The 25,228-nt window shown below is 34.6% G+C and overlaps 2 protein-coding genes across 27 annotated transcripts in view; both read right to left on the bottom strand.

Annotated features, from left to right (window-relative positions):
• Positions 1 to 883: 883 nt before the first annotated feature.
• On the bottom strand, positions 884 to 11,650 carry cldn34a (claudin 34a). Its single transcript, XM_692189.11, has 2 exons — positions 11,559 to 11,650; positions 884 to 4,684 (listed from the first exon to the last, which is right to left on the bottom strand). The coding sequence occupies exon 2, from the start codon at positions 4,609 to 4,611 to the stop codon at positions 3,886 to 3,888; it is 726 nt and encodes a 241-aa protein (XP_697281.2). The 5' UTR covers positions 4,612 to 4,684; positions 11,559 to 11,650; the 3' UTR covers positions 884 to 3,885.
• Positions 11,651 to 15,011: 3,361 nt separating this feature from the next.
• Positions 15,012 to 25,228, bottom strand: part of shroom2a (shroom family member 2a) — a 79,847-nt gene continuing 69,630 nt past the window's right edge. For all 26 annotated transcript variants that reach the window (XM_017356632.3, XM_017356634.3, XM_017356633.3 and 23 more), the window contains 3 exons: positions 18,288 to 18,468; positions 17,933 to 18,205; positions 15,012 to 16,167 (listed from right to left, as the gene is read on the bottom strand). In XM_017356632.3, the coding sequence (XP_017212121.1) occupies positions 15,895 to 16,167; positions 17,933 to 18,205; positions 18,288 to 18,468 (727 nt within the window). In that variant the 3' untranslated portion in view covers positions 15,012 to 15,894. The remainder of the gene's footprint in view (positions 16,168 to 17,932; positions 18,206 to 18,287; positions 18,469 to 25,228) is intronic.

Genomic DNA, 25,228 nt, shown 5'->3' with positions numbered 1-25,228 from the left:
ATAAATTAGTATTTGTACATATGTTGTACATAACTTCATATATACACAGACACTTTTCAAAAGTTTGGGCTCAGAAATATATTTTTTAAACACATTAAATTTATAAGAAGGGATTGTAAATACTTTTAAAGACTGTGCTTAACCATTGTCATTCCCTATTTGCAAAACAATGTGAAATAATCATTGCCTGTTGTTTGTGATTGATGTATGTTTTTTCATTTGAACAATCTTAATCACTGCATTATAACAATGCTTGTTGTTGTTGAAAAGTTTTTTAAAATTACTTTTGTTAACATTTTGAGTGGTCTGAAATGAATTATTCTGTTATTGTAGAGATTTAATTTTACATACAGTATGTGTCTTCTGTACATTGTACGAGTCAAAATGATAGATTTTTCTTTTATATGAAATAATAGTTAAGAAGACATTTTGTATTTTCCTACTGTAAAATAAAAATAATATATATTTGATTAATAGGCAGTTCATTCCGCTGTGGCGACCCCGGATTAATAAAGGGACTAAGCCGGCAAGAAAATGAATGAATGAATGATTTGATTAGTAATACGCAAAGAAATTATTTTGAACAACTTTAATGATGATTTTCTCAATATTAATTTTTTTGAAACCTCATATTATAGATTTTTAAAAGGTTGTATATCGATCAAACACTCAAAAAAACAAAAACATTTTTGCTAATTCAAAATGAGCTAAAACAACACACTTCTTGAGATTTCATTAGGACAACTTAATTGTTTTATGTACAATCCACACAATTTGTTAAAAGTGTTAAGTTAGCTTAATCAATTTGTGTTGGGACATGAATAAATTGTGTGAAACCCTGCTGTCTTTACAGTGAATGATATCCAATCCAAACAAACCAGAATTAATTGAAAGCGAATTTATTCGGCTTTCATATGATGTACAAAACTCTTTCTCCAAATATTGACACCTGAGGCTTGTTCTTGTGATTCATGGTCCCGTTTCTTATACAATGTATTGTTTCATACAACTAAACTGTCAATAAATGGCACTTTGTTAACTTCAAAATTGTCTAAGCAGAGATCAAGGTCCAATGATGCAATTCATAAATGCAAAACATCAATAAATCACAAGATAGAGGCAATTGTTGATTTTCAGAAAGTGTTTCACGGTGTAAATGTACTTTTCACACTTGTAATTTAGATGTGGGTTCGCACTGCATTTTACCTTAGGGTCATGAACACTGCTGTGGAGTGGCTTAACAGCTTTTACCTTGTGCAGTGTAAAACAACACTGTTTAAAAAAATCGAGATGCTTAGCAAGTTAGCAACTGACAGCCAATTATGTTCCTAATATTTAAAGGGCCTAGACAGTGACTGAAACAATGATTACATTTAAATGGACATCAGTAATCGAATTATTTGCCTAAAATAATAATAAGCTAAAGGTGTTTACACGAGTTGCTTTTTGAATGTTTCTTTCATGATCCCATTTTACATGTTAGCACATAATTTGATTAACGTCATTGCGTCACCACACTATCCGCATTTCCTCTGGAGTTTCATGTAGTTTCGGGTGTTTAATTTTTAGTTTGTTGACTTCAACTGCAGTTTGGCGCTTTCACTTTTACTCGGTAACATTTCATGTATGCCCCCCAATAGCGTTCCACCATGCTCACTCTTGATTACCTCTGATACTGTACTATTTAGCGTTTTGTTGATAGCGACATATACTGGAGCCGAGGAGGAGGTTGTTTGGCACAACTTGCATCAATACTTCAGGTTGGACTATCAAAACACTATCGTGAAAGAAATTATCCTGATAGTTGGATAAATCGATTTGTTTGCACAGCCCTAGTCACATTAAAATCGAATTGTTGGTGTCCATGTAAACCTATGTGAATTTGGTGAACCAATGGAGTGACCAATTGATTCTTACTTTTACAGTAAAATTCATTCATAGAAACACTTGCTAGTATAGCTTTAAATAGAATATGAGTATGTGCAATTCTTTATGTTAACATGTCACATGCTGTGTTCACACAATCAGTTACATTAATAAAAGTAAGTAAAAAGGATGTTTAAAGCAAAGATATTTTAGGAAAGTGATTCATGTGTAAGAGGATGACTATGCAGGATTAAGTATCATCATGGATAAAGTACGAGCAGTGGCGCAAAAAGGGGGTATGCAGTATATGCGGCGCATAAGGGCGCCAGACATGGGGGGCGCCATTGTGCCAAAACTATTTTTGAAACTATCCATATTAAAAGTTTCAAATAATATATATTTATTTTTTTGTTAAAAATGTTTATTTAGCATTTTATACGCATATAATATTGTATTTTATTAAATTAAAAAATCATTCCACCCATCTCCCCCATTTTTCATACCATATACATGTTTTTATGAATTAATGTATCATATTGATTCATCAGGCCTTTTGGTAACTTCTTAGTTCAAAACTAATTTAATTTTAGCTACAAACAAAGTTATAACCTTTCAATTAAATAGAACATTTCACACAGTTTGTTTCTGTTTTTTTTTTTTTTTACACTAAATATTTGACAGTCTTTTTTATTTCACTTTTAGCAGTTTCAGTCAATTGTTCTTGCAAATACAGACCTTACACTTCTCACAGTATGCATGTGAGAAGTAATTGCAATGTTTTTTTGCCCTTTAGGACTCCCATGTCTATCATTTTGTTTTGACAAATGTAGTACAAAAAGTCCAAAAGCAAGGCTAGTCAAGGTGCTATAATCATTTAGTAAGGGAAAATTAAATTGAGAAGAAATTTGGGGTGGTATGAGATGCATTTCTTTGCGACTTAACATGCTTAATGTAATTATACCTTTTACTACTTCATACTATTATTATAGTTGTGCTCAGAACTGCGAAACTGTATTTTTTGAAGCATATTGCTATCTTTAGGAAAATATATCTTTAATTTATTGATGGAAATATTTTCCACATTTCATCACTTGCCTGTTTTAAAATATAGTTGGATTGAAGGGGGGCACGCAAAAGTTCAGTAAGTAAGCCGCATACCCATCAGTAAATGTGCAGTTGCGCACCTGCGTACGAGTAGTATAAATCATGGAAAAAAGAACTGAATATTGTTTATCAAGAGTTTAATATGACCCAAGGTTAACTGTGTTAAGTGTGAAAAGTCCCATAGTTAACCCCGTGTCAATGATAATCGGTGTTTCCATGTTTCATGCTTCACACTGCGTAAAATAAACACTGGGTTAGAATTAATTTCTGGGTATTCATAAAGTGCCATGCAATCCACTTGATTTAGATTTTTTTTTTACTGATTGGACAAACGCAGCATTGCACGTCCATATACTGTATTATCACACATTTTACCCAAATGAATTTTTACCCACAGTTTACCCAAATGAAACTGTCTCCAAATGTCACATATTCTATAGCTATTCTAAATTTTTTAATCAGATAATCTGGATCATTCTGTTTTTCAAATTGCAGTGATTTCATTATTGTACAAACATGTAAATAAGGCTTGTGATAAGCTGTCTGCTGCTTGTTCTGTATTTTCATTAAATAAATAAACAAACAATGGTTTGGTAACAAAATCTTACCCCCCCAAACTTTTGAAATATATCTACATACATTTAACAAGCATAGCATTTGTGTCCTGCATATCACATAACAAAAATAAGAGAAACAAAAGTTGATATGCGACCTGTAATAGGACTGATATCAATACAATTCAGACAGCTTGCCTTTATTCATATCACTAAATTATGAAATATTCAAATTATAATAAAATAATTTAAATAAAGTATATTCTATTTAGATATAAACAAGTTCTCCTCAAACAGTCCAAAATGAGTATTTTAGATCTTTCAAAGTCTTTCCATACAGTTATGGATTTAAATAGCGCTTCTAAGCTTCAAAGGCAGTGTTGATTATCCCTTCATCCACACTCTCTTTAATTACACCAAAACAGCCTTCATTCCTTTGACTTTTGTCAAAATGTCCATTTTCTTCACTCAAAGGCATCTTGGTTTTAGGATACCTGTAGCACATTAACAGTAGTCCACTTACAATGAGTAGACAACCTGCACCGATCCCAATTCCGATCCCAGGACCCACTTCCTGTTTTACAGGAGTGGAAGGCAAGTAAAATTCAGGAGGAAAATCTATAGTGAGATTGGCCAGAACCGAACTCATATTCCAAAAGACAGGGACCAGCGAACACGTGGCAGTCAACCAATACAAGCTACCCGCCATCACAAACGCCAACCTGACATGGCCACCGTCTACCCCGAAGATGGCGTTTCTCACTGCATATCCAGCCAGCAGGTTCGCAACAACCCCTACGCCAATAGCGATCATGCAAAGCACCTGAGCAGCTGCAATCTCTGGAGGAGTGAAGGAATCTGTAAGGCCGATGCTTTTGCAGATCTCCGCAGAGTCCAAAACGTGGCTGTTGAAACAGGCCCTCCAAACGCCCACCCAGGCCACTCCACCGGTGATGACCGTCGTATTGTCTACGTACCAAATCCTCCAGTCGTTCACGCCAGAAACAGAGGCCGTCATTATCCATGCTACAAACCCCAACACCAGACCTGCAAACTGCCGGTGGACAGATTGCGCCAGGTAAGCCATTTCTGAAACACAAATCTCCTCAGGATTGGCAGCTGTCCTTTGGGGTCATGGCTGCAGTTCAGTCACACCAATTCTGTCAGATAAAACACAGTAAAAAAACTATAGTTTTAGTAAATTTCCCGTGTTGGGTGTAGTTAGTTACAAAGTAACTAGTTACTGTAATTAGATTATTTTACACTGAAAAAAGAAAATTACAGTTAATTTTTAGGTCATTTTTTGCAGTTATATATAATTTACTTGAATTAAACAAGGCAAATAAATGAATAATAAACAGTTCAGTGTGAATCAATTCATAAAAGCAGAGTAATTGTATTTTCACTATACAACTATATTATTAAATTGTATTTTTACTATACAAATTAAGATTTTAGATGTAGAAGCCTCATCAAATGTGCCATCTGAAATTTTCTTCCAAATCTAGCATTTTCCTCAGCCTGTGTGTTTCTTCTCAATGATCTTACTTTAAAAGCAATCACAATAACATATTCTAAACCTACATCAAATTTACATTTCTAAACCTTCATTAGGTCTAAAGTAAAAAAATCTATTTAGAAGAAAATTTCAGACAGCTTTTATTCTGAACTGTCAAAATATATATTTTGCAGAATAATTAGGCCTACATTTATTAACTAAAGATGGATACATTTGTATGACAATTACGCATGCTTGAGAAATAAAGAACTGAGTATGAAATTCATCAATGTCAATATAGGGTGTGTATGAAATCCATCTGCATTGCTTTAAAACTTCAAAATGTTTAACTTGACTTTTTAACCAAATAATTCAAGAGTTTACACCCCTTGCACACCGGGACGCTTTTTGCTCGTGTTTTCAGTCAACGTTTAGCGCCTCGTGACTAAATAAAGGTCGTCAATGTGATCGTGCACACCAACACGCAAAGCGCCAGGCGCAAAAGCGTCATTAAAAAAAAAACGCCTCATGCTTATTTTTTTGTTTTGACGTACGACGTTAAAACCTTTTCCACCAATCAGATTGGCACTTTAGTTCACGAGCACAGAGCTGCTGAAGTTACAGTAAAGAGCACTTGGAGGCGCTCAAGCGCAAAACTGTCAATGCGAGCGCACATTAAAGAAGATGCCCAGAGGCGGCTATATAAACGTGAAGCTGCTTATTGCACTGGTGAACAATAATCATTTCTTCATTGCTAGAGCTGGAGCTGCTACTTGAACAATCAATAACAACAAGTATGTCAACTTTGTCTTCTTCTTTTGTTAAAAGTGGGTGTGAGAAGCTTAAAGTTGTGTACCACCATCTAACATCAAGGAGTGATTTTGCAAACTCTTCTGCTTGACGCCAGTGAAATCGATTAGGTTTGAATCCGGAAAAACGTCTTGAAAAGTGCTGACAGTAAACGCAAACGAAAAGCGTCCTGCTGTGTACGAGCCTTTAGATATTGCTTGATATTAATAGCAGGTTTAACATGCTGTCCTGGGAGAAAACCCTAACTTTGGAGATAATTGAGAGCAGGGCTCCCGTCTGGTCCATGAGCATTTAAGGGGTAACGAGATCAGGTAGTTCTTCAGAGCTCCCCATTGCAAAAGAGGAAAAGGGGGAGATGGGGTGGATGGGGGGATTCTTCCTTCATTTATATATTAATTTTCTTTTCGGCTTAGTCCCTTTATTAATTTAGGGTCACCACAGAAGAATGAACTGCCAACTTATCCAGCATATTTTTTACACAGCGGATGCCCTTCCAGCTGCAACTTATCACTGGAAAACATTCATACACTCTTATTAACACACACACACTCTCATACACTACGAATTTGAGAATTTTAGCATACTCAATTCACCTGTACCACATGTTTTTGGACTGTGGGGGAAACCAGACCACCCAGAGGAAACCCATACAAACAAAGGGAGAACATGCAAACTCCACACAGAAATGCCAATTGACCCAGCCGAGGCTCGAACCAGCAACCTTCTTGCTGTAAGGCGACAGCACTCGCGCCACCTCGCTGCCCGTGGGGATTTTTTTTTTCTTTGAAAAAAATGGAGATGTAAGGTGAGATGGGTTATTTATTTTGAGTTTGGAATAATCCGATTGGTTTACAAATGATTGCAGGAGAAAGACCAGCCGCAATCAATTATATCATGTGCTTCTCTCTAATATAGTTTGTGAAACTTTACTTATGTTAAGGTGGCTCAGTGGTTAGTACTGTTGCCTCACAGCAAGCCAAGGGAAAATAAATAAATAAATCTTTTAAACTTAATTGATCAGGCGATGTGATTTATATGAAGTTTTGGCATTATGGAGTCCAGTTAAATTCCCTATTGAGTAATTTAATTATTTTCAGACCTGTTGATCAAACAATGTTAATGATGTAGTTAATAATTAATTACTTTTTTATCAGCTTATCTAACAATGAGTCATTTTGTCAGTTGCATCAAATGACATTACAGACATTTCAATTAAATGCTCCTTCTGACATTCTGTTTATTAAAGAATACTGAACTAGTACTAGTACAGCATTTTTGTATTATATGTATATATATATATATATATATATATATATATATATATATATATATATATATATATATATATATATATTTATTTATTCATTCATTTTCTTGTCGGCTTAGTCCCTTTATTAATCCAGGCATGCCACAGTGGAATGAACCGCCAACTTATCCAGCAAGTTTCCCATCTTTGGGAAACATCCACAAACACACTCATACACTACGGACAATTTAGCCTACCCAATTCATCTGTACCGCATGTCTTTAGACTGTGGGGGATCACCCGGAGGAAACAACGCGAAGGAAGGGAGAACATGCAAACTCTACACAGAAACGGCAACTGAGCTGAGGTTCAAACCAGTGACCCAGCGACCTTCTTGCTGTGAGGCGACAGCACTACCTACTGCACCACTGCCTCCCATATAAATTATAGATAGATTTTAACAAACTTTCATTTTGGTATCTTTAAAACCAGATTGAGCACTATCCATTCAGTTTTTTCTTTTAAAGTGCTAAAGAACTAATATTGTTAAAACTAGAAATGCATCTCCTTTTTTAAAACTACTCCATATAATGTTTACTCCATATAATAATTGTACAAATCCAAGTATTAAAAAATATTTCAAATGTTCAAAAATATTGAATATTTATTTAGTAAAACAAGCATTGGGGCAGCACGATGGCGCAGTGGGTAGCACAATCATCTCACAGCAATGTCGCTGGTCTGAACCCTGGTTGGGTCAGTTGGCATTTCTGTATGGAGTGTGCAAGTTCTCCCCGTGTTTGTGTGGGTTTCCTCCGTGTGCTCCGTTTTCCCCCACAAGTCCAGAGACATGCGGTACAGGTGAATTGGGTAAGCTAAAATTGTCCGTGGTTAATGAATGTGAATGAGAGTGCATGGGTGTTTCCCAGTGATGGGTTGCAGCTGGAAGGGCATCCGCTGCACACTCTCAGAAATAAAGGTACGCGAGCTGTCACTGGGGTGGTACCTTTTCAAAAGCTATTAATTTGTACCTGACAGGTCCATATTAATACCTCAAGGGTACATAATAGTACCTAAAAAGTACAAAAGTGTTCCTTTTAAAATTTTTAGGTACTAATATATACACTAATATATACTTTTAAGGTACGAGTATGAACCCTTTAAGTATAAATGAGTACTTTTTGAAAAGGTACCACCCCAGTGACAACTCCTGTACCTTTATTTCTGAGAGTGTTTATTTTTGTCTTTTTCAGAGATAAATAAACAATATAATAAAAAAGAAAATGATGTTAAGCTGTTGGAAATACCATTAAAAATAACTGTTAAGCTTTTTACTGTATTTTCCTATAAATGCCCAACACTGCATTCAATGGGCCTTTGTACCTTCCACTAAATGACAGTGGAGAGAACACAGGAAAAAACAGCGGAGAATGCCCTGGGAATGGGACTGGCACATGACGCAAACTGGATTGAAAATCAGCATCCCGCTGTGCCACAACCCTGACAGTAACAGCCATCTTGAAGACAATTCACAAAAAGTAAATGTCTGAATAAAAACAAAGTGCTTCCTTTGGACACAATAGGGCATGGTCAAGCAACTAAATGGTTTTCACATATAGCACAAGTAGGGGGAAAAGAAAGAATGGAAAGAGGCGAAAAAAGATTCTGGTCTGAAGGTCAAGCAAAAGAGTGCACATTTAAGACCAAACAGAGGATAAAGAGAGAGAACAAGATAGAGAGAGAGAGAGAGAGCAATAGAGAGAGAGATTTCCTGCCTGGTTTGCACACATGGGGTTCTGGAATGTTCCAGGATAAGCCGAAAGGTAATTTACAAAAATCAGTTTCTTTACGCACAGGAATTGAGGTGGGAAGAAATGAATACAGCTTTGGGGAATTGATTTCCTTAACATTTTTCCAACACCCAGTGGCTCATCCATGCTATATGCCTAACTTTTTTCATGCACACAACTGTAAGTGTTGAGAATGTGGTATTTTTTTGATAGTGAAAACATCCAGAATACAGTTTTAGGCATTTTTAATAGAAATGTATCATTTTGTTTTGTCTGGATTTCAGTTGTGATACATATTCCTAAAAGCTGAAATAATTTGTTATTAACTTCTTAATTATTTTGTATTTAGCTAATTATTGTTCTTTTCTCATTAAAAAATCTCAAATTCAACAGCGCTTACACTAAACCTTTACTCATATCAACATTGCAGTTTTATTAATATCAACATAGGCTACTCAAGGTTTTTACAGCAATATGTTAATGGGTCATTATCACTATAAAGTGCCTTTGAGACATCAACATTTTCAAAACAAAAAATAAAAGTTTTTTTTTTATTTGTTTAACCACATAGTTGTATTAATTAGACCTTGGGCTGTAAGAAATTAATGCTATAAGCTCCTGCACTTTATCTGCAAGCAGTAAAACAGTAAAAAAAAAAAAAAGCTCAAATAGTGTCAACCCTGTCATGGACAAATTCAAAGTAGCATAAGTATATTTTCATTGCAGTGTGATTATAAAATGTATATTTTCAGAAAGGGAATGTCACTTTACCATCACAACTTTTTAGATTATGGAAAAAGTCAATTTATAATAATGAAATAATGGGCAAAACATTTATTTCCCAATAAAATATGCAATCGTTGCACATTCTTTTCAAAATAAAACCCAAAATATAAAATATTCTGTCAAACTTTCAAACAATGGTAACTGGTCCTCATTGGTTTATTAAGAAACCACACAAGATGTTTGCTGAGATTATAAATAAGTTGTTTATTTTCATAAAAAACAAGATGACATAGTGGACACTGCCATGGCAGGGTGGCCAAAGGCCTTATTAATGAACTAAATATAGAGGAACATTTGAAAAACAGCAGGCACAAAAAGAAAATTTAAAGGCTTACTATAAAAGAGTTGTAAAGGTTTACCAGAATTCAACTTCTGTTTTCACTAATTACTGCAAACCAGAGCCACCATGTCGCATCTTCTGATATCAATATGCAAATTAAAGGGGAAAAAAGCAGTTGTTGTCCTTTAAATTTAAATAAATTTGCTAATGAATGTAAATCTTTACATTGTACTGGAGGAGTGAAGGGAATGTTGGAGAAAACTCAAGTTAAATGCCTTAATAACACTCTTTTAGAAAAAGGTAAATAATTAAATACAGATATTCACATAAATGTACAAATACTTAGGGCTACATTTTTTATTACAAACAGTCAATGAGCTCCATTATATGGAATTTAAAAAGATATCCTTTATATAGACTGAGTAAGATATTGCCAAAAGGTTCGGATTGTCCATTCATGTATTGCATCTACTACTGTAGTAAGTGTATGTATAAGTGTTTTAACATAAAACATTAACTAATTAACAACAAAATATTAAATAAATAAATAAAGTGTCAATATGCATATGTCCACCCTGTCAGGATTTGTGACAGTGTGGACAATGACAGGGAGGACATTTTTGGCTAAAGATAGCATTTATTCAACACATGTTTTACCTGCAGCTGGCAAAGTGTTTTTCTATTTGAGCTTTTTTGTACTCCGTGTAAAAGCTATATTTTTGACTTCTGAATTGATTTTATATTAATTAATATTTCACTATGACAGGGTTGACATGTTAAGCTCTATAGACATTCAGTTTCGAACACAATTTGATGAAAAAAAAAAGAATCGGTATAGATAGTTACTATGTGCACATTAGATGTTTTAGCCTCCTCTGAAGAAAGTTAAAACGGATGGGGATGCCAACGAGTACATCAGAGGGTTTTTTAAAGCCATTTACCACATCATGACAGGGTGGACAGCAATCTCAAGGACACGTGCAAAATAATTAATAATATTATGAAAACAAAATAAAAGTTATTAAAATTATTTTTTTGCCAACTAACTTTTTAAAGACAATATAAAAATCTTTTTCATTTCATCTAATACACAATTTGCTTATCATATAGCATTTTATTCTACAGTTGTTTGGGGGAAATGTATTTTTCTAGCTATTTGCAGTACGTTTTAACATTTGCAGGGATAGAAATTGATTTCCAAAATCCCCTCTGTAAAAACAGAGTAAAACAAGGATTTGTTTTAACCTGCCTTTGCTCAATGTTTAGAATTTTGTGACATGCGACAATGAATTCGCAAATATTTCATCAAATAGCACTATTTGCATATTAACATTTAAGAAAACTAACAAAGAAATATGATTCTATGGGTTTTCATCCTATTTACCTGTTTTTACCTTAATATAGGCTATTATACAGCAAAAATGTACAAACGTACATGTATGTTGCTAATGTAATGTCTAATCTGTACATAATTCTTCTATTGATACGACTCGTTCGGTGTTTCCAGGCGGCTCTAAGGCTCGTTAGAAGTGTAACCTCTGTCAGTGTTGTGTAAAACTGATGTTTCGTAAAGTCAAAGTGTACACAAATATCATATATCACACAATAACAAACACACCCTTACCTGTGAAGCATGTTTGATGTATGAAGCATCTTTGAAATTGTCACAGTTTATCCAAAACACAGAACCCTTCACCTTCAGCGTTCATATGACACAAGCGGAAAAGACATTTACAGTACAAGTCAAACATAGCTGGGGTTAATGATTAATGTAGCAAATCCAATAAATGGATAAGAGAAGGCGTCGACGAACGTCTGTGCAAAACAATGACTACCAATGTTTTTTTCATTGACTTTCCGTAGGCCCATTGCTGTTATTATAAACTTCAAACGTCTCTTTAAGATATCATGAATGGTTTGTTGCGGTCTATACGGTCAGTTCAGCTTGACGTACGGTAAATGTTTGAGGTAAAAATAGTCGAGAACTTACCTTTGTGTAAGTACAATATGCATAAGCTAATTGCCTCGTTTTATCTGTAAAAACATATACTTGCTAAAAGCACCCTTACACTCAGCAACCTTTGTCATAATGTCAGATTTGGAGAGACAAGCGTTAAAGGGAAAGTTAATACTGTCATAATTTTCAAATCACTTTACACAGAACTATTTGATTTTCTTTCTTCTGTTCACACAAAGGAAGACATACTGGAGAATGAAGGGGACAAACTTCCATATTAAAGTAAAATTAATAATAGGTTATAATTTTTGTATAAATAGTATAAACATATTTTTTTTAAAAAACTAAAAGCTTTTTAAATTTTAGAATGGTGTCATCACAAAAGGATGAAAACATATGGCGTCTGAGGAGTGAAAATTAAAAAAAAAAAAGTTTTCTTTTAAAAAAAGTTAGTTTTTTTGTTACAGTTCTGCTTTTTAGATTTTATAATAACATGTTTGAGTAGAGATGACTATTTATTATACATTGTTCCATCAGAAATATGCACGGATATGACAGTATTATGTAAGATGTGCTTTTGTTTTGTTCTGCCCACAGTTGCATGATTTCATAGATATGTCAAAGTCTCTTTCCTGATTGGCTAAGACTATAACACTATATCTGAAGTTAAATATTACTTAAGACGCAGATAATGAGAGTCATTGCCAGCAACTGCTTCATGAAAAAAGAAAAAAGTAATGAAAAAAAATTCTGCTTTACTGAAACACTCTTCCTACTGTTTGATCTGATACTGAAAATATAAACTAGTAAATTAAAAGTTACATACATTTTAGATGAAACTGTTTAATAATCTGATAAAAAATAATGAAAGAATATTGCATGTTTAAAAGTACTTATATATTTACATGGGATTCAGTGGCAGTCATACAATTGACTAATACCATTTATTAAATGCCATTTGAAAATACCATTCAATTTATCTCTAAACCTCCACAAGTGAGACAGACATTTCCGTTTGGTATAATAAAAGAGTCTTGGGTGACAGATACACCTGGTATTTCTACTATGGTATCCGAAACCAAGAACGTTTGTGCTATACTGCTTCCAGACCAGTGAGTGTCAGTATAAAGCAACATTCCTCTGTATGACAAGACAACATTTTTTGCTTTAAAAGCTCTTAAAAACGTCCCTTTTAAAGCAGCAATTATATGTAAATGGAATTCGACTCACAGTTTGTTTAAAAAAATAAAAATAAAAAAAAGAATAATACTTATTCTTTTAACCACCCCACCAAGAAAAAAAAAAATGTTTGAATTGCATTTCTTAACTCCTAATGTCGCTAGTTGACACCCTCAAGTCATTATTTAAAAATGCTAAAGACATGGTCAACCGTTTGGTAGAGTTTCAGTCAAAGGGTTAAATAGCCATCAATATAACACATAAAGGTTTAGCTTTCAGAATTATAGATTGAACATCTATGACAGTCAAAATCCTATTTATACATTTTGACTAAGAAACTGTATTTTGGTGTGGAGCATTGTTGCTTTTAGATAATCTTTTGTGTTAGCTCATTAAAAAAGGAATTTCGGTAATAAATTACCTTCATTCATCTTCAGAGCACGAATTAAAACATTTTAGAAATAAATCTGAAAACTCTCTTATCCTCCAGCTTCAATGCTAAGTCTTTAATTTCTAGGCCGGTATGCCTATGAACTATACTCTCATTCTTGTGTAACAGGCAAGTAACTTTGCTGCTGTAACATGGCTGCAGTACGCACAATGACATTACATAGTGCTGTTAACATAGTTAGCTGAGGACTATTTTCAGGTGCTGTCATTATTTATATATTATATTATATTATATAAATCATTATTTATATAAATTTGATAGATATTTATATTACTATCAATTAATGTTCAATCGGTCTTAGCTCATAAAGCAATTACAGAAAAGTCAAGCTTTTCAAGTCCCCATGACCTGGAAGCCGCGACCATTTTCTTTATTTTATTTTTTTTCCATATTGTGACGCAGTTCCCAGAGAGAAACGGTATATTAAATTAGAAAACAGTGGGTGTGGCTTGTTTTTTCTACTGCGAGCTGAATAGATGTAGTAAAGTAGGCATTTTATTCAGAAAGATGGGGAAAAGGGTTTAGGGAGAGTTATTACAACCTAACAGACTCCTCCTCCTGCTCACCATTTCAGTTTGTTGTCAAAACTGACAGTTGGAGCAGCATGATTAAATATGTTAGCTACGCCCATTTGCTAAGACAATAAGCAAATCTGACAATTTAACTAAAAGAAAAGTGCATTTACACATAAAAAAAAAAGATTAGAAGGGCAAACAATCTTTTTTTCTAATGACGTGCACAAATGAATTGTTTACCACAAAACTAGAAATGTGAGCTAACAAAATCATACAGCTAGTTTTGATTTCTTGGGGACTTTAAATAGGAAAATTATAATTTTTATTAATTTTTTAAAAAATATTTCATAAGATGCTAATGCTCTAATCAGGTTTATTGATGTCTGCTAAGCTAAGCTAAAAGTTCTTATGACTTTTAGACCGAGATATTAGCTTAACGCATTCAAAAATGATAAAACTCAACTGTTTAACTCTTGCGGACTTGCAAAAATAGCCTAAAAACTTTATTAACTAAAATTAGCATATTTCAGTGTTCTTTAAGAGAATCTGGACTGTAGCACAGATTAATTAATTTGAGTTTGATGGGAAACAAATTAGAGCAAAAATGAACAAAATATGGAGGTTATGAAGGTTTTTGTTTTTTTTGCTGTTGTTGTCGTCCTTAATTGGCTATTTAGTAAAATGCTATTCTACTTGCCTGGTATCATCACACATAAACTTCCTTTACATTTAAAGCAATGAAAATGTATTAAATCTAATAAAATTAGATTCATTTAATAACTGAATAAAATAATAGCAATAATAATAAATTTTTTCAAATAGTTCATGAGCTGTGTTTAAATGTACATATTATAGACTAGAATATGATGCTTTTTCCTGAGTAATAACTTTAGATCTGTAATCACTTTGAATCTGACATCAAGAAAAATCAAACCACAGTATAGATGGAACCGTTAAATAATACAGACACACAGCTTGAAGCAAAAGGCAGCGGGTATTTTATAGACAAGCACTGGAATAAAATTATATAGTTTAGGCAAGTCTCTGATATTCTTCAAACAACAGAATACTTAGTCAGCTCTAACTCTGAAGTTACAATGCATTTTAAGGTGATATACACATCTATAAAAAGCGTGCAGACTAAAGTGGTAGTTCGCCTGGCTAAAAATAAAGTGAAAGAGTACAATCTTAGCCTGCACTAGTTATATACAAAGATTCAAAAGGCTAAAATAAATTACTAAAAAATATCAATGAATTATTTTTTTAACAGGACCAGGATGGTGACACAAGTCATTTGAAATAATGCACCACCAAAATCTCATTTTCAGAAGTTAATTACAACCTCCTGGTGTAAATAGCAACACAACTTGCATGTGCAAAGCTTGGATGGAAAATGAACGGAACTGAGATTTGAAGATTTTCTATTGGGATTCAGGTCTTTCACTGCCCTCTAGTGGTTTAAAACAAGAATAAGAGTTCACGTGGATCCAAAAAACGTCAAGGAATTGAATGAAAGGTGTTTAAAAATGATGATGATGATTATTATGATTTCGCCATATAATTTTATGGGTCGTGTAACATTAAAGGTTTACGAACGCATTAAAATCACTATAGAGGATAACAACGACTTTCTATAAAATCAGGTTTGGTCAAATCATGATGTGAACATCTGAACATGCCCAGCACTTTCAGGATCTTCACAAGTCTTGCCAAAATGTCTGAGGCAGTAAAGGAGTACTCAATATATGACCTGAATGCAATTCCGCTGGCAGTAAGTGGACCACATTATTAAGTACTGCTTTGGAATCCTAGGCTGACGTCAAGAGAGACTGGCTCTAGATCAGTGTTTATTAATCAGTCAGTTGATTATTCTCTGGTCCATTGGGAGACTGTCCATCAGACACTTGAGCTGCTCATCTCCCAGTTTGATCTTGTCCTCCAGCTTGCGTTGCTCGATAATAAGAGCGGATTTCATCTTGACAAAGTGCTCGTAGTCAGCCATACTCTCCTCAGGCAGGTAACTGGCCAGAATGTCGTAGACCACACGCTCTCTCCTGTCCAGGTTCTCCTTCAGCTCCTTAGCATCCTCGTGCTGACGAATCAGCAGTTTGCGTTTCTCTGTCAGAGTGCGCTGTGGAGAGGGCATGAATATTTCCATGTTAAAGTCTGCATCAAATGGAAGTTGCTGAGACTTTTATTTCAGTATGTTGATTTACTTTCAACTTAAACAGAATATTGAGTAGGGGGCGAGGCTTTCTTTTTGCCTGCTTCTCCAATTGTGGAAGAAAATGGTCAGACTTTGATTGAAGATGACCAAAGCAAACTTTTTTTTTAGTGGATTAACTTTTAACCCTAAATTCACAGATTAATTGTTTATTGTTCTAACTTATTTCAAAAGGACTTAATAGAATAATTCAGTCAAAATCATCCAAAGCAAAGTTTCTTTTAATAGCTTTTGTATATATATTTTCCAAATGTAACAATATATATATATATATATATATATATATATATATATATATATATATATATATATATATAGTATAGTGTGTGTGTGTGTGTGTGTGTGTGTGTGTAACAAGAGCCATTTGATGACATAAAAAAATATTTGTCCCAAATTATTATTTAATCATGACTTTACCACCATGCATAACAACTAGTCTGTCAGCTAGATTTTTTAAATAATTTGAAATATACAATAATTTAAATATTTTGTTGAGTACTGGTGAAAATACATATTTTGTTTTATTTTTGCATAAATACATCTGTTATGCTGAATTGAGATGGGACATCAATTTAATGTTTTCACTTTTCCCCTCATAACAGGTATTTGAAATAATAAGGTTGACACTTTCTTTGCATTTAAAATGCTTACTAAGAATATAAAATGATTTTAGTAAATTTGACCAAAATTTTACCTTTAGTCTTTGACCATTGTGTGTTTCTGTCTAGGGCTGCACGATTCTGGCTTAAATAAGAATCACTATTTGTTTGCTTAAAATCAAGATAATGATTTTCTCACTATTCTGTAATTATAAATTAAGGGTTAATAAAAGTAGGCAATTATTATTGTTATTAAACATATGGTAAAACAACAATAATAATATAAGGCCTATGTGTAGGTCCGTTGGTTAAAATGCTCAATTTTGTATAGGCTTAGAATGGTGAACCTGAACAGACTTTAAATTTGTCAGGTTTGTTAATTCATAGTAAAGTGATGACAGCAGAATACAACTCTTCAAAATTCTGAAGTTGAAATGTTTAAGACATATGCTTGTCATTTGTCATTGACAACATTATTATACCATTTTTACACTGGTAAATGAAACATTCTGTTATGCACAGCCTATGCAGGTTCTGTTCACTACAGTAGACATCACTTTTGAGCACGCGCGCATCCTTTTTGTAGTAAACAAACATCAGCAGCCGCAAATACAACATCAGATTATGACAGAAATTACGTTTTGGGGTGAATTGTATCATATAAATAAAGTATGTGACCCTTTTAACACTATTTGGAGGTGTCCATATTGCTGAGCAACTTATATAAAACAATCTGAAGACTTGTGTGACTACCTTTATGCTTCTCTCCTGACTTTAAGAATTTAATTGGCTGAATCGAAGAAAAGCTGAATTAAGATCGTTTGTAGGGCCGAATCGAGAATATAATACTTTTTCGATTATTTGTGAAGCCCATTTTCTATCTGATAAAAGCTGTGTGAAAATAAATGCACTTTAATATTCTAGAGTCCATTTAAAATTTAGTTAAAAAATTGTTACCAAAAGAGGTTGTTCTCACACAACATGGTAGATTTATTAAATTACTACACATTAGTGTAGTTTTGAAAAACGTCATAAAATTCAGTATGCCTCCTAAAGCTTTCCCACATCCTCACCCTTTCCTCCAGCGAAGCATCTTCCTCCAGGCTGTTCAGGGCATTCTCTACCCTGGCCAAACGTCCTGACAGAGACAGCAGAAGGTTGACCACTTTATCAAGATCCCCGACGAACATGCGGAATTTGTCGAGTTCATTAGGCTTGCAGACGCCCTGTACGATGGCCTCCACTTCTTCTCCAAGAGCGTTGTTGTCCTGCACGTCCTCCTGCAGGCTCTCCTGAGCTTCTTTTAAGACCTGCAACTTCTTACTGAGACTTTCAATCAACTCGTGCTGCAAAGACAGAGAATGCCATTAGATTCAGTCAACTGGTAGGTAGGAAACCATCCGACTGTACAACGCAAAGTGTTTGTACCTTCTTGCAGGCGAGGTCACTTTCATTGTCCTCCTCCAGCTCCTCTTCTGAGTTGTGTTCAACGCTCTGGTCCTGCATGTCCTTCATCTTGATCAGCAGCTCTGCTTTGGGTGCAGATGTGCTGTAGTAGGTTGAGTTGCTCACTAAAGCAGCGGCCGCCACCAGGCTGTCTTCCTCTTTCCTGAAAATCCATAAGTGATTGTTGTAAGAAAAACAAGCAAAAAAGCAAAGTAAATATATATTAAATGCAAAATGATTACACAGTTTTGCTTTGTTTTAAGGATATGGGACTAATTGTGTGACCGATCGGAGACATACAGGGGAGTTTAATAATAATAAAAATATTTTTCAATAAACAACAGGCAAAAAACACTCCAGTTCCAGAAATAAAAACTCAATACTCACTTTCTCCACAGGAAAAAAAAAAAAAAATATATATATATATATATATAAATATATATATATATATATATATATATATATATATATATATATATATATATATATATATATATATATATATATATATATATATATAAAACTTCAATGTAACATTTGAGCGCTACTGAGCACGTTCTGAAACAACGCTGAACACTTTTTCAAACGCTCAACAGAAATGACCGTGAAGGTCATCGGTTCACTAAACTCACCAATGTTTACCCAGTATAACCACAGATACAAGGACACTGGAGCGTTTTAAAGTCACGTCGATCAGCTGGTTTGTCTATAAGCTGACATATGCTGATGAATCGTGGCTTTAAAGCGCTCCAGTGTCCCTGGGTCTGTGGTTACCCTCAGTAAACAGTGGAGAGTTCAGTGATCTGATGACCTTCACAGCCAATCACAGTCATTTCTGTTGAGCACGTGAACACAACGGCAAATCCGCGCTGTTTAAGAAGGTGCTCAATAGACCTCAAATGTTAGTGGGAAATGAATGCTTTTATAGTTTCAGTATTGTCTGGTACTGAATTCCAGTATCGTGAAACCATAATATATATATATATATATATATATATATATATATATATATATATATATATATATATATATACATATTAGGGATGTGACAATATTGTAAATACCGTCATACCGCAATAGTATTTTTTTTCAATATTACCGTAGGCGCATGACTCAATAAAACTATATTTCTGAGAAAAGTTTGCTTAGGTGAATGAAGCAAACGGGAGGTAATAATAATTAATAATAATTCGTTAAATTTATTATTTCTTGGCACTCAAAGCGCTTTACACAATGGGGGGGGATCTCCTCATCCACCACCAGTGTGCAGCATCCACCTGGATGACGCGACGGCAGCCATTTTGCGCCAGACCGCACACCACACACCAGCTGATTGGTGGAGAGGAGACAGAGTGATGATATGCCAATCATGATATGGGGAGGGTTAGGAGGCCATGATGGACAGAGGCCAGTGGGCAGATTTGGCCAGGATGCCGGGTTTAAACCCCTGATCTTTTTCGAAGGACATCCTGGGATTTTTAACGACCACAGAGAGTCGGGACCTCGGTTTAACGTCTCATCCGAAAGACGGCGCTCTATACTGTCACTATACTGGGGCATTAGGACCCACACAGACCGCAGGTTGGGCGCCCCCTGCTGGCCTCACTAACACCACTTCCGGCAGCAACCTAGCTTTCCCAAATGGTCTCCCATCCAGGTACTGAACGGGCGCAGCCCTGCTTAGCTTCAGTGGGCGACCATGTGAGAGTTGCAGAGAGCTAGCTGCCGGCGAGAACTACAATTCCCATCAGCCTAGGTGTGGCCATCATCCTTTGCGGTCTGTTGTCACTACAGATCCAGTAATGCACAAATGGAGTGTGTTGCTAGTAGCGGGGAAGAAAAAGAGCTGGAAATGATCGAACCTAAAGCTGGTTTTAAATCGGATGTGTGGAAGCATTTTGGTTTCTTTCTAAAAAGATACGAAAAAGGAGAAAAGGTGACAGACAAAGAAAAAAAAAAACAATATGCAGGCACTGCCAGACTGTGGTGAAATATAAGTTGGCGAATACGACTAAAAACAGTCATGGGGACTGCAGAACACAGCACACTTGTTAGATTGATGCAGACATTGGCTTGTACCGCAAAGAGATCTCTATCTCACTCATGGCTTGTCCTCTCAAGTGGTGGAAAGACAATGCACAACGTTACCCACTGCTGTCAACCTTGGCTAAATCATATCTTTCTGTCCCAGAAACCTCAGTCCCAAATGAGAGGGTTTTTTTTTTCTGTTGCAGGGGACATGCCCAGCGATCCCAACTTTTGCCAGATTATAGTTATATGATAATTTTCCTTAAAAAACCCATCTCTATCTATGTGAGTGATTAAATGTTGAATGTGATGAGTTTTCAACAATACTAAATTGAAACTTTATTTTTTTATATGGTTTAATAGTTTTTTGTTATTAAAATTGAAAAATTGAAGTCCCTGTTTCGAAACTTACAGATAGATGGCTAATTTGTATGTCATTGATATGTTCAGTGCTAAGGTTAATAAACACTTTTGGCACTTTTTTCGAGTCTTTTCATTAGTTTTGTTTTTCCTGTAAATTATTCAATAAATACCGTACTGTGCCATTCATAACGAGGTATTACCGTACCTTCTGATACCGTTACATCCCTAATATATATATATATATATATATATATATATATATATATATATATATATATATATATATATATATATATATCGTATATCAAAATTAACGCGTTAACGCATGCGATTAATTTAAAATAAATAACGCGTTAAAAAAATTAACGCAATTTACACAGTTTTTTTTTTCCCTGTTGTGGCCAGGGGCAGACGCCGAGCAGTTTCCCACTGTTTCTACGTACTTTTTGGGCCGGGCTGATCATCTTCTTATGATCTGATCGGCCCATAAAAGACTTAGCAGACTGTCATGTTTTTCTGCCTCAGTGATTGACAGTGCTGCGAGCTGTCGCGCTCTGAAAGTAAGATGTTTCTTTTCCGGACAGAGCAGCCGTGTGACATAATCTGCAGCCCATTGGTTCTTTTCTTTATTGACATTGGGCTGACCCAATCACAAACTTCCATGTTGGGCTCTGTGTAACGTAGGTGTGTATTGGTCAAAATAGCCGAGAGTCACGCCTCTTTCTTACGCGCGGGTCCGCCCCACGGGAGAGCAGACTTTCGCGTCTGCACTCTGCAGCGGGGCACAGATCAATATACTCCTGTCTATTCTATCTAGTTACCTATCTGTCAATATAAATATACTTTTTTTTAACTTTTATTCTGCACCACGGACGCGGCAACTTCCTCCTGCTGTTTCCTAAACCTGCAAGTCTTTATTTTACAAATTATAAAGAATGTCTGCTTCTCAATTCTCAAAGTGTCAGTCATGTATTTTAAGATGCACTCGGTCAGAAGACAAGTGCATGAGATATCATGACATTGTGTTTTTGATCGTCAGCATGATGTAGGCTTATAAGTGACAATAATATTTATACAATATGGTTATTATAATGATATTTATACATGACCAAACTATTGTGCAACTTAAACAACTTTTTTTTACATTTAGTTTTGTAGTTCTGCCCAAACAAATATTTGTTGCATTTTGTTATTGTTTTAAGTTCATTTGATTGACAAAGTAAAATCTTTTAGCATCGTTTGATGTTTCATTGTTCAGTTAAAAAAAAATTTAGGGTCTCTTACACATTGCTTTTATTATTTATCTTTATTTTATTAATCAACATTAACTGTGTGCGTCAGCAGGCAGTTTTTGTTATGCTCATTATTTTCTTAGCTCCCTCAAAACACACAGGCAACCACATTTCCAGTGTGGATTATAATTTTATTTTAATAATAAATAATTTTTTTATTTATAAATTTTTTTTTTAATTTGTCAACTCTCGTTATTTCCTATATATGGCTTTTGTGATTTTATAGAATGGGAGTTGGTAAACCTATTCAAGAGCATGCACAGATTTTCAATGCTTTATTATTATTATTATTATTATAATTTTCCATATCTGCAATACTTGTATTTTGGCATTTGTTTGCAGTCCACTTAGAATCCAACATGGAAATCAATATTTTCTTTATTAGCATTGATTGTTTTGAAATTCAAATGGCTCTAACATGCCTGTGTTTTTATTTCTGTAATAATTATGGCTGTCAAGCCAGGATCTTGATGGTTTATTGTGGGTATGTTGTTTACATGAAGAAATCTGTGTTACAAGTTAAACAACAATTCTAATAATGAATTATATTTAGAATTTAAACAGTATTTGTCTTGCATTTACATAAATTTTACACTTGAATAGCCAAAATGACAAGTTTTAGTCTTTTAAATGCGATTAATCGCGATAATTTTTTTAAGAGCGATTAATTAGTTAATTGTTTAATCGATTGACAGCACTAATATATATATAAAATATAAAATAAAATAAAATTAAATATATATATATATACATATATATATATATATATATATATATACACATATATATATATATATATATATATATATATATATATATATATATACATACATATATATATATACATATATATACATATATATATATATATATATATATATATATATATATACATACATATATATATATACATACATATATATATATACATACATATATATATATATATATATATATATATATATATATATATATATATATATATATATATATATATATATATATATATATATATATATATATACACTGATGTCAAAAGTTAACGCAATTAACGCAGTTGCAGGTTGTGGTCCTGTTGTGGTCGACGTGTGTTTAACATGCAAAGAACTATGAATAAGACCAAGGAAGCACTTTTCAGTATAAAACGATTAATGTCGCATCACCAGTTTAATGCAATTTCGGGTGTGTCATTTTTAACTTTCCACTTCTGTTTAAATGGAATGTGATGATACCACATTGCGAACAGAAAGAAAAACCTCCGCATTATGTGACTCGGTTGGTCCTTTACGATAATCAAAAAATCGTTGCTTACATGGTAGACTCTTAATAAGAGTATTATCCTAATCATATTAAAATCGGAGTATTGGTGTCCATGTACATGTACTCAGAATGTGGCAGATGAAGTCGCGAGCTGTCAAAGACAGCGCAATCCTCTGCCTTTCAGCATGAGCATTTTTTACTTTAACGCAAGTTTTGTAATGTGTCTGCTTCGTGTTGTTTTGTCAGAATCCTTGTAAAATACAGCCATACTTTAGAACGCTTAGTTTAAGCATACAGCGATCTGATTGGCTGATGCTTCCATCGCAACTTGAAAATTTGAGCTAGTCCCAACTTCTGCAGCAAGCAACGCCTCTGAAGCGGCGCCGACGGATCCACAATGCAGCTCGGCAACGCCTGACGTCACCCATTCAAAGTGAATGGGAAGCGTTGACGCTGATGCCCCGTGTGCATGGGGCGTAAGGGCAGAGGGGGAGTTGCTCTAGCCACCGGGCCACCCCCCTGTGCACGGCCCTGGTCTGTGTGCGTGCATTTCCCATGATGCTATACAGTAAACTCTTTCAACCAGAGTCACACAAAGCAAAGCACAGCAAGACAACTCTTTAGCTCCTTCCACTCTCATAAAGCACAGCTAATAATGCAATTTTGTCTCCTCACTCTCTCAAAATATTTGCATATACAGTCTATGCATTTTATGTACCTAAATTATATTGTTTCTGTAAATGCAACCAAATTCAAATGTATATTTTCTCATTTCTCAGTCATTTTTAATTCCATTGTGTCATTTGCAATGTGTCATGAGACCTCCTCATTAAGGATGAGAGGTTTTTGGTTGTGCACGTGCAATTTTTTAAAAACTTTTTTTTCTTTAAATTCAAGTTTTTTATGATGTGATTATTTTTTTAGCTTGTTGGTTTGCTTCACGGCTTGTAACAAGTTTTTTTCTTTTTAAGTCCTCAATAAAAAATACTTCCGGAATCAGCACAGCCGAAAAAGTGTCGGGACACTAATGCTCTGTTCTATTTTGGTGACCTCAGATTTACACAAAGGGCTGCCAAATTGCTAAATGAGCTATTTCCCCTGATTAACGGCAAGAGCAATAAATCGTTCTTATTAATCATAACTTAAACAAACTTTTCATTAAATGCCATTCTTTTCTTCTTTAAAACCACATGGGTAGGGCTCAATAACAACCCTAACTTCCTGATTTAAAAAAAACAGAATTCAATTCAATCAGTCTTTCATCAGTAATGACTTGCCATAAAGGGGAAACTCCTGAAATAAATTATGAAACTTAAATGTAACAAACTGAGAATGTGTTTTAAGAAACACTACAATTTCCTTTTGAAAATAGGCTTATTTTACAATGTTTAAATGTATTTATGTTTTTATTCATTTAGCTGGTATCGAGATCTGGCAGGAGCACTTTTTGTCTAGTTTAGCATAAATCACTGAATCGGTTTAGTGCAGTGGTGCCCACACTGGGTCCTGGAGGGCCGGTGTCCTGCAGATTTTAGCTCCAACTTGCCTCAACACACCTGAAAGAATGTTCTTAGAAAGTCTAGTAAGAGCTTGATTTGCTAGCTCGGTTATGTCTGACTGAGGTTAAAACTAAACTTCTGGTTAACTTTTGATAATGGTCTGGTTTAGACCATTATTATCATGCACAATTATTTAACATTTTTATTTTATAGTTAAGTTTGACTCTTCTGCATTGCTATTTTCTTGCCCGATATGGCCAGGAACTATACTGTCATTTTGGCCTAATAATCAAAAAACTTTTTGCCTGACAGGGTGTGCCTGAAAATAGTCCCCCGCACTAAGCCTTAATATGCATTCACAACGAAAGCAGCGAGAGCGTCAAAATAGCTGGAAGTCATTAGTTTTCAATGGGAGCCAGCGGCAATAAGCAGCGAGGAGCAGCACGTCTTCGCTGGTGTGGCCGTCGAGGAGAGTTGAAAT

Source organism: Danio rerio, chromosome 6, assembly GCF_049306965.1.
Source record: "Danio rerio strain Tuebingen ecotype United States chromosome 6, GRCz12tu, whole genome shotgun sequence".
Classification (NCBI taxonomy): Eukaryota; Metazoa; Chordata; class Actinopteri; order Cypriniformes; family Danionidae; genus Danio; species Danio rerio.
The sequence above is the reverse complement of the archived record's forward strand: the minus strand, read 5'-3'. Positions and strand labels throughout refer to the sequence as shown.

What these genes read in the sequence shown, in the direction of transcription:
- cldn34a (XM_692189.11), bottom strand. Translation starts at nt 4,611, where the DNA reads ATGGCTTACCTGGCGCAATCTGTCCACCGGCAGTTTGCAGGTCTGGTG.